Below are 18,764 nucleotides of genomic sequence, written 5' to 3' on the forward strand. Positions count from 1 at the left end.
GGAGGGTGGAATACGTGGACAGCTACAGCCTGGAGAAGAATGAAAATGGTGTTTGCATAAACAACCAAGTTGAGCTTGTTGTGTTTGGCTAAATAAACCGATCAACGAGGACCGACCCTCTCATTTGCACAGCAGACTCTGCCGACTACATTCACAAGAAAATGACAACAGTATCTTCTTTATACACCGGCCAAGCGAACGACGGGGAGCTTTAAGTCACCGGTGTCAACATCAGCTGTGTCGCAGGGACAAAATGAGTCACACGTTCACAACGGATTCTTCTGACAGTAGTGCTGCAACTATCATTGTCATAATCAATTCATCTGCTGATTCTGCGTCAAAAGTCGTTCTGGTCCATAAAATGTCGATCAGTGTTTCCCAAAAGTATCCAGTTTAAATTATTTATTTGTTATACGGAGCAAAGAAACCAGAAGATATTCACATTTTTTTTTTTTTTTTAAATTAAAGAAAACACTCAAAACAATCAATAATCAAAATATTTGCAGATTGATTTATTAATCGATTAATAATGTGATTGATCGTTGCAGCCCTATTCGACAGTGACGAGACCTGAAGAGTGCAAAAGTCCATACGCTTTTCTGGAAACTCTGAACATCCAGAAACATTGGAATGCAGTGGTGTTTTGTTCACTTTGACAGTTGTTGTTTTTGTTAACGTAACGTTCAGTTTGTTGTATCCTATGATATTTATCGGCGATTACAACTAACGACAACCGTTTTGATAAACCTTCTGCGATTAGAGATAAAAATGGCTATTGTAGGTCCAACAATTTATAAATCCATGTCTGTTCGACAGTTCACTATCACAACTGATAAACACTTAACCGATTATCAACAGTAGTTACAGATTAAGTTATCATGAATTAAATAACTAAAGGTTTTAGTTCTACAATTAATTGATTAAAACAAAAGACAGTGTTACAGAAACAAGGCAGCTGGGGAGTTTTCGACGGTCTGACCTCCAGGTGTTCTCTCTTTTTTTTTTATTGCGACTGACAATGGCTTTGAAATTCTAAAGGAATCTAAATGAGGTTTAACAGTAGTTTGAGCGGCGAGTCCGGGTGGCATCTATGGCTTTAGTAAGAATGAAATCAAAGCTTTGGCTGATTGCATGTTCAATATGGCAACACCTCCCTCCTACTCCTCCTCCTCCTCCTCCTACCACAAAGGTGGAAAGGTTGGTCTTCTTCCCAAACCTCAACACAAAGACACACTACACTGATCCCTTGTTCCTCCCTCTGAAAGTAAAGTGTGATCTCATGAGTTTCAGCTAAATCGGGTTTATTGGAATAAAATAACATAATCAGACATCTGATTAATACGTCGACGTTCTGATGTTCAGCCGAGCCTCAGCTGCAGTTCTGTTCCTGCATGTGAGCCAACATGTCTCCATCAGAGGACAAGTGTGATTGTCATGGATCGGTTTGTTAAAGAGCGCTGCAGATTTCTCAGGACCAAAAAAAAAAAAAAAAAAAAAAAGTAGTGTCCAAAACTGATTTACCCTAAATAAATAGAAACAGTGATAACAAATCATCTACTAAAAATACCCCAAACCATATCTTATATACTATGTATAAGCATCAGAAGTTAAATAGGAAATGGTACATCTCGATTTGTTTCTATTTTTTTACACAAACTTGTTCTTTTTAAGAGCAAAGTGTGAGAGTGGGAGAAGAGGAGAGTTTACCTCTCCTCTCTGTGACTGAGGGACGATCCACAGCAGTTTACACAGCAGTGCCTCCAGGAATCAGGAAATCTGAACAGTAAATAATTAAAAAAATAATCTAGCATTGTCACAAACGTGGGACAAGACTGAAGAGGAAAAAGCTCTACAAACTGTATACGACTCCCACGAATCAAAAGACTAAAGTGTCATATTTTTCACTATATGTAACAGAAATGTGTCGTGAATAACCCGAGCTGCAGTTCGACTGCCGCCCGGCAACAATGTGTGGCCAAAGAATAACCTATGGATGCTGAAGACTGCATAGCAGTGGACAATGAATCAGTCATTACATCTACACAAACTCCTCCAAATACTCTCCTTCCTCTCACCTGCAGCACGCGGAAACAAAGCCTATTTACACCGACGAACGTGAGTGCTTCACGCTCATCTCTGCGATTCTATTCTACTCGGTGCAGATGAGAGGAAAGAGTTCACCGTCGGTGAGCAGTTACTGGTTGAGTTCATCTACTTCGCTCTAAAAAGAAGAAAAAAAACACTCCTTCCACCACTCTACGTCTCTTTGATTCAGCTTTGTGTTTTCCCACCCGCATCATTGTTTACATGTATAAATAAACATGTCACCTGTATTAACTGCATTAATGTTCTTAAAAAGAGTATGAGGTAAATCCCTGTAGTACGACAATAACTAGAAGAACGCAACAAATGAAAGTTGCCCCCCCTTCCCTTCCACCCGCTCCTCTGCTGAATGACTACTTGGTTCATGTAGGCACAGAAACTGTGAATACTAGTCCGTCTGCACGTCTCTGTGTGTCCCTTTGTCTCGAATCTCCTTCATTCATTCGTCTGATTTTGTTCACGCCCCGTTTTAAACCGTGTCCTCCTCCCTTCTCTCTCTCTCCCTCCATCTTCACGACTTCCTCTGCCGCACCGTCTCAGAGCTGCCGTTCAGTTTGCTGCGCCCGGATGGGGCGGCGGTGCTGCCGTTGCCCAGAGGGCGATCCCAGTCGGCAGGCACTTCCTGTTTGCGTCGTCGCGTCTCTTTGTAGCGTAGTGTGATGTCACTGGGAGGGTGGACGGGGAGAAAAAGAAAAGAAAATCAGCCACAGGAAAAACATCTAGTTTCTGTTCCACATTCGACTTTTGTCACAGAGAAAGAGCTTCTTTAATGTTTTACAGCGATAGCAGACTTTGTGCCGTCTTTGTTTTCCAGCACAACACAAGCAAATCTTGTGGTTAATAAGTATCTGCAGGTACAGCTTATGTTAATTAAGTAATAATCTGCCGACTGATTATTACTTAATTAACATGGTATTGTATTGTATTAAGTATTGTTGATGCAGCTTACATACTTTTTTCTTGATAAATACAGCTCACGTTCACTAAAACCTTATTTTTTCAGTTTTTAAATGATCCGTTTCATACTGTATTTAATATGTAGTTTATACAGTATATTTATTTAAGATAGAGACATGTTTATTTAGCTATTTTGCATATCTTCTGTTTTTATACCCTAAGGAAAAAAAGATAATTGGCCAAATTAGTTGACCTCAATTATTTCCCAATTTCCACTGATTTCATTCTGCCCACAGCAGCAGCTGATTTTGGTTTCCTGCAGCTGAACAACTTGGACGAGGCAATCAGTAATAAATAAATTACATTACTTACTGTTATTAATATTCAATTATAGTATATTTAACAAAATTATAGTAAATAGGCTGCCATGATTGACCATTTTCAGGCAATGCAGAGTCATCTGTAACCAAATGAAATGTCCATGCAAATAAACATAGATTTCATCCAGGTTTGAACAACTATATTCCGGTCCCTTGAGTTAAAATCTTCAGGTGGATTTCCCAGGTGTGGGATCAATAAAAGCTAATCTAATCTCCTGAATCGCTTCACTCCATGCGGTTGAGATTAAAAAGGGAAATTATCTTGAGGAAAATAAGACGATGCAATCCACCACAACAGAAAACAGCGAGTGTCTCCACACTTCTCGTAAATGACAAAATTTAAAGAGTCATGCAACTTTAGGAATTTATGTTTCAGCTAAAAATTCCACTCATCTCCATGGTAACCACACACTAACCTCCAAAACAATGGAGCAAAAGAAAATTCTACATGCAGAATATATCTGCTCAAAATGATTCATGATACTTAGAAAAGTGTCGAGTAACAGAATATAAATCAGGCTCAAGTGTCAAGAAGATCCTCTGATTAAACATGTGGTTCTGAATAGTGGTGAGAGACAAAAAAAAAAAGAAGGAAACAACACTGCTGAAGGAAGGGTGTGGACCGAGGCAAACACTTCCCTCACATACAGCACCTACCTCACTGGACAGAGACATTACTGCATGTTTTAAGGAGTATGAGGTTTGAGGGAGGGGAAGAAAACAAACAGGAAGCGTAACATGCTGAAGCAGGGCTATGTTCAACCAAAACAAAACACTGCTCAGCAGGAGATAAATCAAACCAGAAATAGCCTAAATAATAACAGCACTGTATGAGAAAGCGTATTTTATTGTGAGCTCAGTCGTCTCTTCCTTTCTTTGGCATCTTTAGCTCCTGTTCCCACTTTTTTTTTTTTGTTGTACCTCTACCTGGCAACCCCATACTCTAGATCTTACCGGATAAAAAAGCGCCACAGAGTCCAGGTGACGATGAGGAGGATTCCTAAAAACCAGCACTGCATAATGAAGAAGGGGATGGGCAGCATGATGGTGTTTGGGTCGTACTTGACCACGATGAGGAACTCCGTCACTGTGATGGCTACCACCAGCCAAGCCTGCTGGCCAAGCTTCTTGTGGAATTTCCTGATGGGAAAAATTACATAAGGCATTGTTATGTAAGACTGGAATTATGCTTTTTTTTAAACCACTGAATGATAAAAGGCTGAAATAAAGGCTTACAGACATTCAAACAAGACACCAAGTCTGTAAACAACATGATGTTTATACTCAATCAATTAAGAGCCAACATGGAACTAATTACTCTATTAATACATGAGTTTCCCTCAATTATTAACCCTCATTACAGTCTTTACATTACAGTAAGATTCATGGATCTGTTCTGGCATCATTAAGGGGCCACTGATGACATGCTGGTAATTGCATTATGTGAATGTGTGTGTGGTTCATAAAGTGCTGCATACAGGCGTGAATGGGTAAATGGTAAAAGAGTGGGTTGAGTGTTTTGAGTGGGCATGAAGACTAGAAATCCGCTATATTCCTCAATCATTACAAAGACCTTTGACAGAGCAAATGGAAGTGGAAATAAGCGAAGTTCACTGCTGCTATTTCTGTTTTTTTATATTATTCCAGGGAGCATTTGTTTTACAAAATGTCTTAATTGTTTCCTCATGCAGAGTGTTACTCATGTGACATATATATATGTGGTCAGCGTGTAGGCCCAGCTCAAACCCCACATCCTCCAGCAGTCATTTTACATACATGACCAATACTCACGGGTCGCCAATGAAGTCATAGATCTCCCTCATGGCTACGCCTCCCACGTTAACAAAGAAGACCAAGCGGAGCAGCACCAGGTAGTGTTCAGGAGGCATCCACAGCACAAACTTCAGATAGAAGGTGTTAAGTTCAGCCAGGAGGAACTGAAAAAACACAACATACACATCTCAATTTTCACCCAACACCAGTTACTTAATTATAATTACATATGTGGGTCATTGCTTATCATGTACTCAACTATGGTATAATATGAACAATTAAGTTATTGAAGTAAAAAACAATTATTATTGATACTTTAAGTAACGATCCACCTTGTCCAATGGCAGCAGGAAAAAGCAGAGACTGTCTTTGTGTCATAATTAATAAACGAAGAAGAAAATAACACATTGTAATTGTCCTTTTGATTTGTCAATGAACTTATATATGCTTGGAAGAGGTGTGGGGTCCAGAAATGGTTGTGAGGTTTTCTAATCTTTTTTTGCTTGTTTCGGCTTCTCCCTCTTCTAAATGAAAATTTGGATAAAGAACTTTAAGCAAATGTGTGGACTCATTGTGGGTGAATCAGTCTTTATTGAGGACAGACAGGATGAGGATACATATAAATATTGTTGCAATTATGTCAATAATAATAATTAAAGGGTGTTTCTTACCACAAAGATTATGCCCAACACAGTGAGCCAACGACGAAGGTTAGAAGCAGGCTTCCACTCAAACTTCACCCAACTGTACGGGGTAAACTGGAATGCTATGCGCTTTATCTTCCCCCTGAGAGGCACACGGTAAATATACAGTCAAAGAACACACACACGCATATGTTTCTGGAATTATACCTCATTGTACATCTTGTATTTGTCACAGAGGATAGAAAATGAAGGCGTGTGAAGTTAGTGTGAAGAGTCATACTTGTATGTAGGAATGTTCCACAGGCCCTGCCACTGGTAGGGCTTCATTGACAACCAGGCCAGTGTCTTCATACCACAGTAAATCCCCAGACCATTACACACCAGCACATCCATGATCCACTGGAGAAAGAAAAAATAAACACATTTTTAAAAGGATAAAACACAGAATACTCCTACACAACTATGATGCACTGACACAGGTATATTACATAAGGTCTTTTCTGAGGAGTGCAAATGGAGCTTGAACTTTTGCTCAATTTGTTAGTGTATTTAAATTAGGTGAACCTCCTCTTGTACATCCCATAAAACTGAAATGACATAAGAGAGATGTTATTATACTAAAACTGTATAAGCAGCCTATACACTTGTAATCTTGTCAATATGTACTGTAAATATGCATCTGTTTGTGTAACAACTTACATTAAATAACAGCCCTTACTTTACTACTAACTACTTTACTCAAATTACTATGCTTTTTACGGTCTACTGTTTATCCCCTAACAGGTAAAGCTGGTCAACAACTTCATGTGAACATTTTTCCCATAAAGGCTCACATTAAACGACATTTTACACAAGTCTGAGAACAATGTGTCAGTGTGTGAAAGACTAAGATTAAAATATATATATGTAATTGTTTTGTTAGTCTGAATGAAATTGTACTATGGAATTTGTCAAAGTCAGACTAACACACCCAGATAATGCTGTTGGGAGTCATGCTACTACTGCACATATACAAAGAGACCATTGTCAAAAATAAGCTGACCTGGATATCAACGGATGGTAGGAAGAGTCTGAATGGCATTCTACATGCTACAAACCAGCCGTATGCTAAACCAGAAACCAATATCCACAAGCTGAAAGGGGGGCGTTTTGATCCTCTAGTGGAGCAGAAGGTCACACACACTTCCTTCAAACCAACCATCTACATTCTATACATGGAAACTTACTGTTAAGTCTGTAACTACAACTGTTAGGGCTTCAAGAGTTAGTGACCTAACGATGTGCAAAATCTGCTATCGCTCTCATATTTCAGTGTTTCTAAAAGCAGTATGCTTTACTTGCAACCACATCTGTTCCTGATATTATTCACTTAGCACGGTATTGACTTCATATTAGATTTGTCCTGTCATAACTAAGGCAGTGTGAAAGTGTCAAGTACAGCAACATGTCAGCAAAGAAGCTCAGGAGTGTATCACGTACATGGTCCCACCAGCACTCTGAGAAGTTGGGTAACTGATGCTCCAGGCTGTACTCCAGGAACTCAAACATGACACTGATTATCATACACATCCACCAATCCCGGATCACCAGAGTCTGAGGAATAAAACAGAGCAGAAAGGTAGGGTGAATGTTTTACAGTACTAAAGATGCTAGCTATCAGATGGCAACAGAAGACTTTTTAAGGACAGATTTTTTACTGATCAGTGAATTGAAATTCAGACACGTTCAATTGTTCTGTCCAATTCTTTGTGTGAAAATAAATAAACCATATTCCAACAACAGGAGTCCTTGCTGCTGTACTCTCCATTTCTCTTTACTGTACATTGTGTTATCACACCGTTCTTTGTTGAATGTAAATTTAATGATGTTACTATAGAACATAATTAATTAAATTAATGTATATGCCACTTGCTCAGGTGCTTTCATGACAAAGTTCTTTCAGTGTGTACGGCAATCTTCTCCACTCTTACCTTGATATACCACCCCAGGAAGTGAGCTGGAACAAATCCATCCATCTTGTCCTGTTCAAATAAAACACTTTATTTTCACATGTTGTCAACAACAAAGAATTGTTGTTAAACTACTGCTTTTTATGTCCTAAAATAAATTCAGTGTTTGATTTTCCTATTACATCATCAAGCTACACTTGAGCCTACACAAGGTGACCTTGCAAGTGATAATGTCATCCGCAGCATGACATGATATTGTCTGTAATTAACTTAGCCAGCAACAATGTGTTCATCAATCATTTTCTGCCAATCACTTAATGGATTTTAGTAATTCTTCAAGCAGAAATCATTAAACCTTTAATTAAAGAAAACAAATAATACAGAACTACACCCCCTAGTAATGAGGGATAAATTAGGCATTTTCCATTACTTTCTAAATACAATAATAGAATGATGGAAATAGTCATTATCTGAACTATCCATGTTCTCAGTGAATCACATCTAGCCCAAAAGGACATGAGCACACATTGTACTGGGTCAATGAACAAGACAAAAATTGGCAGGAAATCACATCATAAAAACACAGAAATAAAATTGAAAAGCGGTTTGATTATAGTTGATCATATTTTTATACAGTTGATTACATGTTTTCCTGTTAGCAATCTAGCACATTGAAGTGTATTATGTTCTTTTACATAGGTACCTAAATCTGTTTTATGATCATATGATTTGTTTCTAAACCTTTGGTCATATTTTGATGTTTTTAAAAGGTATTTTCACATGGACTGGCTGCAATTTAGCAGCAAATGTAGTGGTTTGACCCACACTGAGGCTGGAACCAGGCCAACAGTAAAGACCGGGTCATAGCAGCAGCAGAGGAAGACACTCGTCTCTCCAGGGAGGAAAGAAGGCCTAGCTGGTTTGAAGCTCTATAATCTGCATCAGACACAACTCTCTGGAGCCAGTCTACATGCAGGCACACACACTGTGTGTTTGTGTTTGTTAGAATTCATGAGAGAAAGGGTAGAAGAAATGTAAAGGAGTCACAGTAAAAACTAAGAAAAAGACAGTGTGAGGATAAGATGATTATCACATTTTTTACAGCGGTGCAGAAGAATGCGTGCACATTTGTGTGTGCTCCTTTATCGGGGATCTGAAATCTGGGTCATTGCCATATCAGTGCTAATTGTAAACTGTAAATAGCTGGAACAGGTCAACATTTTTTTTTTAGTTAGGAATCATCGTTCTTACCCGGTAATTTTCCGCAGAATATTGTGAAATAGTCTCTTACCCAGATGTTGTGGAAGGGGTCAGTGGTGTTGCCGGGATCATAGATGAGGCAGTTTCCTCCATAGCCGCGCTCTGGGAGAGGCACCCCCAATTTGGGGTCAATGTACTTCATGAAATGTCGTCCATCGTGTACCGTCTGGATAACAAGAGTTTAGAGAAGTAGAGACTGTCAGCATTTAATTCTTCCTGAAAAGTAGTTTCATGAAGACACATGGAGATTTCTAATCATGATTTAACAAAACAGCAAAAAGTATGCACTAACTATGACCTTTTCTGAGCTGGTACAATCAGTTTCAACAATCTACATTCATTTCATCACATAATTATGCAGTTTGTAGCACAAGATAATTCTCTAATACTTCTCTTAAAAAAAAACTCCTTGTGCAAATTCATGAGGACAGATGGCTTAACTATTGAAATTTCCAGGCCTGGTGAGATTTAGCAGCCGTTTAGTGTTCAAGCTTTTGGTTCAGGCTCAGTGACAGCTATTTTACTGGCGTAGGGGCATACGTATCATAGCGGATAAGCAGAACTGTGGTGCTTTGTAGGACTGCATCACCACAACACCACCTGAGAAAGACATCCATACCTCGTACCTGACCGATGTATATGCTTTTCCTTAATTTGATATATACACCTGTCCTTTGAATAGTTCAGGGTTTCAGCCAATCATAGTATCAGCATCATCAGTGTACTCACCTGGAACAGGATGAAGATGAGGAAGAGCTCATAGACGACAGAGACACAAAGCCAGAACCTCCAGTAAGCTGCAGGGTGAAAGAAGGTGTTTGTGATGATTTGAGCAACAGTTACAAGTGAACATCAGTGTGTCAAAATATAAAAAGAAATTCAGGGAATGGAAACTGATGTAAATTTTGTAAAAGATTTTTCTTGCTTCTGCATGGACTGCAACAACCTGAACGACATCAAAAATAACCTACCTGGCTGGTTCAGCGGGTCAGGGAGTATGACGCAGTCGCTCAACACACATAGAAAAACAGAACCCTCTTGTCTTTCACTCAAGTAATGCAACAACAGTGGCCCAAATGCTTGTGTCCTTTCACGCCTCTAACAACTGACAATATTCAGAACGTGTCTGCATCTGTCGTCCACACCCTTTTATCTAGCCTCCTTGTTTTCAGTCTGTCTCTTGCATGAATAGCCCGCTTAGAATCGTCATAGAAAACTACTTTTAAGAAGTGAACTGTTCAAATAGAAGCATTAATTTATAGTGTTGAAATGTTACAAAAGATGTATCAGGAGAAGACATGTCCCACATTATGATATTATTATAGAAGAGAACAATTTTGAATAATCCTGTAATTCACTATGTGACATTTTGTTGTGACTCATCATGTGATCCTTCACTCAAGTCAAACTTGTTGCCAAGGAAATGCAGGTAAAAAAAAAAACCCACAGCATTTTGCAATAAAAACAAAATATCAGAACTCAGAAGACACCACTGTATGAATGTGTGTTGACGGATGGAGGAGGCGTACTGTAATAACTTTGAGTGGTTAACAAGAAGACACCTTCTAATGTCTAAAAGCACTCATCTTACCTGGATGTGGTCGAGTGAATGGTCCATCTTTGGCTTGTGTTACTCCAAAACAGAGAAAAACCAGGATGCTGGCTACAATCCCCCTGAAAGAGTACAAACAGAAACAGAAATAAATATATTTAACTATTTAGTTTTTTCTATGGACTGAAAACACTCACACAGCTCAAACAACAGCACCTATCAATAAAATGTGCATTTTCAATTGTCCAACTCTTACATGTGAAGAAAAGTGGGTGTTTGCCAACAAGTATGAGTGCATTTGTTTAGTTGTATGAGTGTGAGGGTTAAAAAAAAAAAAAGTAAAGCGTAAAACTGTGTGTCAAAAGTTCAGTTATATCACGCATGTGTGTGAACTAGTGTGAGTGCAGGAAGGGATTAGTCAGATGTTTCCAAAATGAGTGTGAGTGTTACAGCCAGGAAGAAGCTCTATGCTCTTTATCCCAACGAGCCTTACTGCGCTGACTGCAGCAAATCCGACTAAGCACAATTCCAAAGTGCGCACACACACAAACATCAAACAAACATTAAAACATTGTGGCATTAAAACACCCAAACATACAGCCCAACTGCATAAAAGCAAATTAAATAGTTTCAATAAAATGTAGTTCACGTGATTCTGTAGACAAATGTGGTGTCTCCAAACTTCAGTCACTAACCCCAACGCAGTTCTCTGTTAACCACACCTGTCCATTACAACACCATCATTGCTGCACCTAAGCTGTTAATCCCACATAGCATTTTACAGTAATGCTAATACTAAGAACAAACACTGTTTTTCTGTACTCCTACAACCATCCACAAACACCAGCATTTATAACAATAGATTTAAATCAACAAGTGAAGATGGATGGGATGGCCTTATGTTCATAACTTAATGCATTACGTTTCTTCACATAACTGAGAGTTCATCAGTAACACTTCCCCTCTGGCCATTTCTGATATAACCACACAAGGAAATCTGTCTTGCACATTTTCTCCATGTTGATTAAAAAAAAAAAAAAAAAAAATCAAACAAACGAACAGATTCATGCTTCTCTTTTTTCATGGTCATCGGGGTTTTAGTTTTCCGTGACAAGCTACACACGGCATTGAGAGAGTGCCAAATGGACTTAAGGTGAATTCAAATGAAAACCAAGTGATTCAATTTGAAATGACTCACACACCTCACCCCTGTGCTCACTTGCCTTGATGCCAAATAGCTGGTAAACATCACTAAAATGGCTGTGTGTTATTGGCTACTTTAGTTACGTAACCTCTTATTCTGTCTTTGATCGACAATCTGACATGACCTGCAAAGGACCGACAAACAGATACAAACCAAAAAGGCAAGTTAAATGGCACCAGCAGATTTCTCAGATAAACAGAACATAACTACACGATATAGGGGTTCTAACTCTTGTTAGATAAAACAAAACTCCAGCTAAAACTATTTTTTGAACTCAATCAAAAGGACACAAGCAGGATTCTGGAGGTACATACAAGAAATATAGAGTGTAGGCTACTGACCTTTTAGTGTTGTAAGCGGTGTCCTGGGGGGTCTCTTCCAATAGGGTGACGTAGACCAGAGCACAAGTCAGTATGAACAGCACTGTCAGAGTATGAGCCCGCCTGGAAAAGAGGAGGAGAGGTTTTAAAACAAAAAAGATAAGGGAAAAATACAAACTTGTTGATGACCTCTAACACCGAGAGAGACCATTTAGCAGCATTGAAACAAAACACTGAAGCTCCCATTAATACAATTTTGCTATAATTAATCCCTGAACCCTATAAACAGTTTTCACCACATTGACATTTTATGGACCAAAAACTCAATAATAGAATTTAGAAATCAATAATGCAAATAATGTGAGTTTCCCTAGGAAAGTAGAACAGATGACTTAAATATTTCTGCTGGGAAACTGGGCTACTTAAGCTGAAAATAGAAGCAAAAACTTCAAACAAAAACAAACATACAAAAAGAAAAAAGGACTAAAAAGGAAGTAAAGGTTTTCTCAGTCAGTTCAACATCGTCCTAAACGCAGGTGACATCAGGAGAGAAGTCACAACTAGTTTGTGATGCCGTGTTTCTGATGACGTGCCAAACTGTGGAAGGATTTCATCTCATAGCATTTGTATACATTGGTTGGCAGGTTGCGCTTCAGGTTAAAGGCTGTGATGTTTGCCATAGGCTCATACCATTCCCGCCCAGATCACTCAGTTGTAGGTGACAAGCCTTGGCCTTTGTCATGCAACAGTTTCCCACTATTGTTCAGATAAACACATGCTATCTGTGCGCTTTATCTCAATTCAGGGTGCGAAGTTTTGTTCAACAACTTGCTGATACTGTGCAACTCAAAAGCTCAAATATTAATGAATGGCCTCAGGATTTCTGAGTCAGAAAGTGGGTAAAAGATAAGGCAAAATGTTACAATCCCCTTTGCCGATAGGAGTTTGTCCTTGCCGAGTCATGTTCAATGTCACCAAAAATCAACACATCAGAAGCGGGAGTCAAAACACGCCACAGACAAAAGCTCACTGCGACAATGTCTTTTGTATCCTTCACTTCAGTCTCTCTCTCAAACACAGCAGCAGTAACTGATCGCTGCTTAAACAGCACAATCTAGACTGCCAAAATGAAGGAGGAGGAAAAACTGCTGCATTCAGTTAAGTGTCATGTTTTCATCCCTACTGATCAGAGCCGGTACAGACTATTAACTTGAGTTTGTAGATGCCCACTTTACTAAATTCATGGTGTTCGTAAAGTAAAACAATTGTGATGTCAACGTATTTTCAGGCGGTCCTGATACGGTATGTTAATGATCCAGCTGCAGTGTCCCTGAAAGGGAGCAGAGCAGATCAATTAGTCAGTGAAAATGTATAGATTTTTGATAGAGTGTGTGGCAGGGAGGGCACCATGGTGACCATCAGCCATCAGCACTATTTATCTGCTCAACCTCAGTGTCACTGCATAGTCATTTAACTCAGAAATTAAATTTTGTATCATTACCATTGCAGACACAAGACAAACGAGTATCATGACTGATTTCCTGAATTCAGATTCACAATGCCAATTTGATATCGATTCATTTTGAAATGGTTCAATACCAATATGCTTGGTTTTGAAAAAATTGGAATATTAAAATGTAATACTGAACCCCCAAGTAGTTACATGAATGCACTTTTGTACTAATATGAGCACACTGTGCAACTTTACAGTACATAGGCGATAACTCAAAGTTGAAAGTTAAATGCCCGTTCAAGTTCAAAATCTGCTAATCAGAAAAAAGATAACAGCGACTAGACTGTCATCCTGAGCAGATAACCACAACATGTGACCCCGATAGTTTTGCAAAATTTGTGAAAAAGGCACAGGATATGGCATAGACTGAGATAGAAAAGACTGATCGAAGGACTTTATCAATTGATATAGAACATTTTAAATATCCGAAGATCTGGACTTTATAACTGGTGTTATAAATATTTCATATTTAAAATGCTTACACTGATTGGATGGCCTATGGTTTTAGCCACATAGCCAGTAATCATTATTAATGGCTGTGTCAAAGGGATGAAAAGAACAGAGTTGGTATAAATCAACAGAGTCAAGGCCAATCCGTCACTTATAAAGTCTGACCTATTGCAGATCCTTTGTTCGTTCAAAAAACGCTTCACTGACCTCACAACACACCGACTGACACCAAACAGAACTGTGATTAAGTGAAGCTAATACAAACAGTGTCAACTAACTGCACAATAAACCAATAAAACAATTGCCTAACTTCCTAAATTCCTGGCATTGAGTAAATTAAAAAATAACTTTTTTTCCCCAACACGTCATGTGCTGAACATATTAACCTTGTTGAATAAACTCTGTTGTAGACAAAGTCTGCATAACTTACATCTTTTTCAAACCTGAAAGAATATCACTCTGTCCTGCAATGTCTTGTTAATCCATTAGTGCTGATACAACTGGGATTGGTAAAAGTTGGAAATGACTGTATGTATGAGTAATATTAAATATCATGCTCACACTCTGGTTAAGATAAGGCAAATATCCTTACCATGCATGCATACTGTAAAGCTAAAGATAAAAAGAAAATTGGACTTTAAGAGGTGGCCAGAACCTTTGGACGGATGTCTCGCTCAACATCATCATTTTCTGTTTCAAGAACACATGAACGGCTTCTATATGTAAATTATACACAGTGGCTGAGTGTGTCAGCTTGTTTGAATATACAAACAATTCATTTAACAGTCCTCAATAAATATGGAAAACGAATGTGTGTTCCTATCACACCGAACTTCCAAGGCAATCTCAACAAGGAATACCTGAAACCCTTGGGAGATTGACAATGCAGTGTTGGTGGTGTTACTGCAACACAGTTCATGTTTACGCTCATTGAAGAAAACAAAGACAATCAGGTGACTTTAGTAATGGAACATGCAATTAATGGGACTTTAAACATAACATGTGAGACAGCCAGTGCTGTTGCTCAGGGTTTGAGAGACGAGATGTCACACAAGGTGTTATTAGCATCTTTTCCCTGTTGCACCTCCTCATCCAACCTGTTTGGCAGGAGACACAGGGGAGGACCTGGTGTCTCTGTTGCCTGACAACCATACAACACCAGTGGGAGTGAAAAAGACACAGTGGAAATACCAGCTTGGTGCGACTGAAACCCAGGACAGGATTAGACTAAAATGTACCACTGAGATTGAGGCTGGGCATCCAGATAAAAGAAGCTACTGGTTCATGTCAGTCCTCGAACAACTGGAGTATATGTATTATAGTGATAGCTTGACAGTAGGACTGAAATAATGAGGTGGTTCAGTGACAGAGCCCAGTGCCCCAAAGCTACTATAATGGTCAGCTTGAATGTGATTTACTTAAGAGTTAGAGGCTTTAAAATATTGGTCCAAATAAACAAGTTGCTAACACATTGCAAAGCTCTGTACTTCATTACTTTTGAATTATCCATGCTGCAAGCTTTACATTTTCTGTGAACAACAACACCATTATTAGATGTCCTTCACCCCTAAAGTGGTCACATTTACCAAGTTATGGCTTGCTTTTTTGATTAGGAGGTTAGTCATTTCACGTCTGAAAGAAATTAAACCGATGTTTGAGTTTGACCTGAGGCATTCATTACAAAAACAGGCTTTGTGCTTAGCAAGGAAACATGGTGGTACACATCTTTGTTGATTGTTCAAACACAATGAGGAACATAACATGTTGACAACAACCAGCTAATAAATAGAATAAGTGGGTCTGAGAGTAAGAGAGACACAAGGAATAGAAATAACCAATACAGCTCGTGAAATGTTGCACATTGCCATTATGTTTAGAAAAAAATACTTTTTAAAATGCACTGATTTAATATATGATCATCATGAGAGATAGTGTTTGTTCTTTGAATTAAAACACCAACTATCTTCTGGCTTCTGTGTGTATGAAAGTCCAACAATAGTGCAATAGTCATGTTTTTTTTTTATCAGCTCCAGTCCTTTTCTGGTGCAACACTATGGCACAGGTCATGGGGTCAACATAGATTGGCTGTTGATGACCTGTAAGGACTGATGTCTCCAACTCTTTACTATCTCTGCCATGAATTGCATTCCTTCTCTCGAGCAGTGCTCAGTTATAGTTAATTTGGCCGGGAGTTTGAAAAGACAAAAGCAACATTTTTCAATCTTGTGACAATGAATAGGACACAAGAAAACAAGGATCTTACTGCCAAACAGCTGGGGTTTCCTGAGTTTAAAGAACTCGTGTTTACATGCAGATTTTGGTGTACACAGAGTACAAGACATTTTTGTATTATGCAGCTTTACCGCTATACTTCAGGATGCTTCTACTTCAGTAATTTCAATTGACAAAAGTAGCTTGGCCTCGAGAATTACAATAACAGGAAACAAGGCAGGATTCCAAAGCTCTTACAAAGTAATGAAAAAACTCTCATTATCAAGGTTTCTCTCTAAGGGAACCAGGCTCTTCAACTTTCAGTCACTGGATAGCTTAGTAGATTTTTAATGCCATCTGCTTTAAGCACAGTGAGGTAAGACACACGTTACCCATGCACACTTAATCGGGCTTAAATATTCCTGGAGCAACAGGTTGAAGGAAGGGCCGCAGCAGCGAATTAAAGACTGCAGAAGGGAATGTTGCTCTTCCAGATTCACCTCCTGCCCTCACCTGAATACACATGCAACATACATGTCAAATGCCTGTGTGTGTGCGCATGAGTCATTCATTCATAAAAAAAGAAAAAACGCTGGATGGAAATGCACAGAAATGCTTTTTTCGTGTAACTTTGTGTTAATGTTCATGAAATTGTGAAATTAACATGTTATGGCGTAACCCCCCCAGTTGTCCTCTGTATATCACTGTACTTTTGACACCAGATAAAGACCTCAATTGTATTTTGGACCATGCTGTTGTAACTAAACAGAGCAGGGGAGATATGAGAGGTTGACTTATCTGTAAAACTGAGAAAGATCCACATTGGATCAAAGTGGGTGTGACAGTCATTAATAAACACAAAGTTTTAGTATATTCAGTGCTATGCTATGTTTATGCTCTCGTAAGACACCGATACTCAAAAAAAGTGAAAAATCAACAGACACCGGAATGAATAATTTCAGTGTTCACATTGATGAGTATTTAACAGCAGTCCTTTATTATTTAGCCTTTCTGAAGCTGCTCTGTGGTTAAATAAATTAACCATCTCTCTCTATATGTATATATAAACATACATATAAAGTTAAATCCTCTCACTCAGTTCACTCTGGTGCCAGGATGGAGATAGTACGTTTCAGCAGATCTCTCTGGGCCTGTGTTTCATTTCACCTTGAGACCTGTCCACACATGCGCATGATTCTGCAGGGACACTAAATCTTCTTGCGTGGAGTGAGAAACAATCCCATCACTTCAGATGATGGGAGTGACATTAAAACTGTGGACATTGCAAAAGCATTACTCACCAGAAAAAGGTGTTGGTCCCGTCGTCATAGACCTCACACTCGGTGTTCCTGCGTTGCAGGCTCTCTCTGGAGGTCTGCTTCATCACCTTGGCTTTGGACGGCAAGCTCTGACCCGGACAGTCCGGATCGACCGAGCCGTTGTTGACCTGCTCTGCGGCTGTGGCGCACTTGCCGGCGGCGTTCGCTGCGGCCACGCCGCTTCTCTTCGCTTCGGGCTTGGTCATGGCTTCAGCGCCCTGGATATTCAAAATAATCTCATTTATCCCTGAGCTCTGCTCCCGAGGACCGTCATCCGCGGCAGCCCCACCCAAGTGACTGTCAGCATCCTGAGGTGGTCGGAGGAAATGAACGTAATGAAGACGAGGGCGGAGATAATAACCTGAAAATCACGTCGTGCTGTTTTTATTACCACCGAGCACCACCCAGCAAGCGGTGCTCTCTGCACAGACACAGTGTAAAACACCGACACACATGTACACACAGAGTCATACTCCTTCACTGACGCCGCCTACTCATAACAACGCATTTCTACAAAACCATAAAGCGACACACTGTCATGTTATGTAGCAGCTACAGCTATAGACCACCGTGTTACCACATTATTACAATAAACACATAGGTGTCAGGTGTTCGGGCGCGCGCACAGTGACTCAACTGCGAGAAATTGAGACAACCTGGCTAACCACATGAGCCATATGGGCTTCTATGACCACTTCACCGTGCTAACGCTGCTACTTTAACACTGTTGAAAGCTCGCTAAACATTAACTTTCATTAAGGTCACCGTAACTCCGAAACCCACTTTGACCGTTAGCGTGACAGAAGAGCGTCTCGGCGTAGTTAAAATTAAGCTAGCATTACTTACCAGCTGGTCTTATATTGGATTAATAGGGTGATGAGTTCAGGAGCTGCTGCTGCTAACGCTACATCGGTACAACCCACGCGGAGGAAATCCGTTTGCTAATTAATTGTGAAGCAATATAATTCAGCGACTGCACCGTGTACGGCGCGTCTCTGCCCGTCGTAACAAAACAACTCCACACAGTACAGTGTGCTCCGTACACTCCAGACACATTTCACATGGACACGCGTCGCCAACAGTCACGATAAGAGCGCCATCAAACAACCACCATATCCGGTCAGGATCTTTCAAATTAAAGCGCGCTCCGGCAGTCTTACATTCAAGTGGGATTTATTGTGAAACGATG

The 18,764-nt window shown here is 39.6% G+C and overlaps 1 protein-coding gene across 1 annotated transcript; it reads right to left on the bottom strand.

The window, feature by feature from the left end:
• Positions 1–1,562: 1,562 nt before the first annotated feature.
• Positions 1,563–18,428, bottom strand: ptdss2 (phosphatidylserine synthase 2). Its single transcript, XM_083894016.1, has 13 exons — positions 18,422–18,428; positions 17,558–17,793; positions 12,104–12,205; positions 10,598–10,680; positions 9,736–9,803; positions 9,038–9,172; positions 7,768–7,818; positions 7,277–7,390; positions 6,078–6,196; positions 5,825–5,939; positions 5,172–5,317; positions 4,335–4,520; positions 1,563–2,768 (listed from the first exon to the last, which is right to left on the bottom strand). The coding sequence occupies exons 2-13, from the start codon at positions 17,779–17,781 to the stop codon at positions 2,615–2,617; spliced, it is 1,497 nt and encodes a 498-aa protein (XP_083750142.1). The 5' UTR covers positions 17,782–17,793; positions 18,422–18,428; the 3' UTR covers positions 1,563–2,614.
• Between the last annotated feature and the right edge of the window lie 336 nt (positions 18,429–18,764).

Source organism: Microchirus variegatus, assembly GCF_963457635.1.
Source record: "Microchirus variegatus genome assembly, chromosome: 8".
NCBI lineage: Eukaryota > Metazoa > Chordata > Actinopteri > Pleuronectiformes > Soleidae > Microchirus > Microchirus variegatus.

Bases quoted from the DNA above. Each gene is read 5' to 3' on its own strand.
- ptdss2 (XM_083894016.1), bottom strand. From the start codon at position 17,781: ATGACCAAGCCCGAAGCGAAGAGAAGCGGCGTGGCCGCAGCGAACGCC. The intron at 10,681-12,103 runs GTCAGTAGCCTA...GTACTCTTTCAG, and splicing joins ACCGCTTACAACACTAAAAG to GGGGATTGTAGCCAGCATCC. The intron at 2,769-4,334 runs GTAAGATCTAGA...CCACCCTCCCAG, and splicing joins CTGTGGCGCTTTTTTATCCG to TGACATCACACTACGCTACA.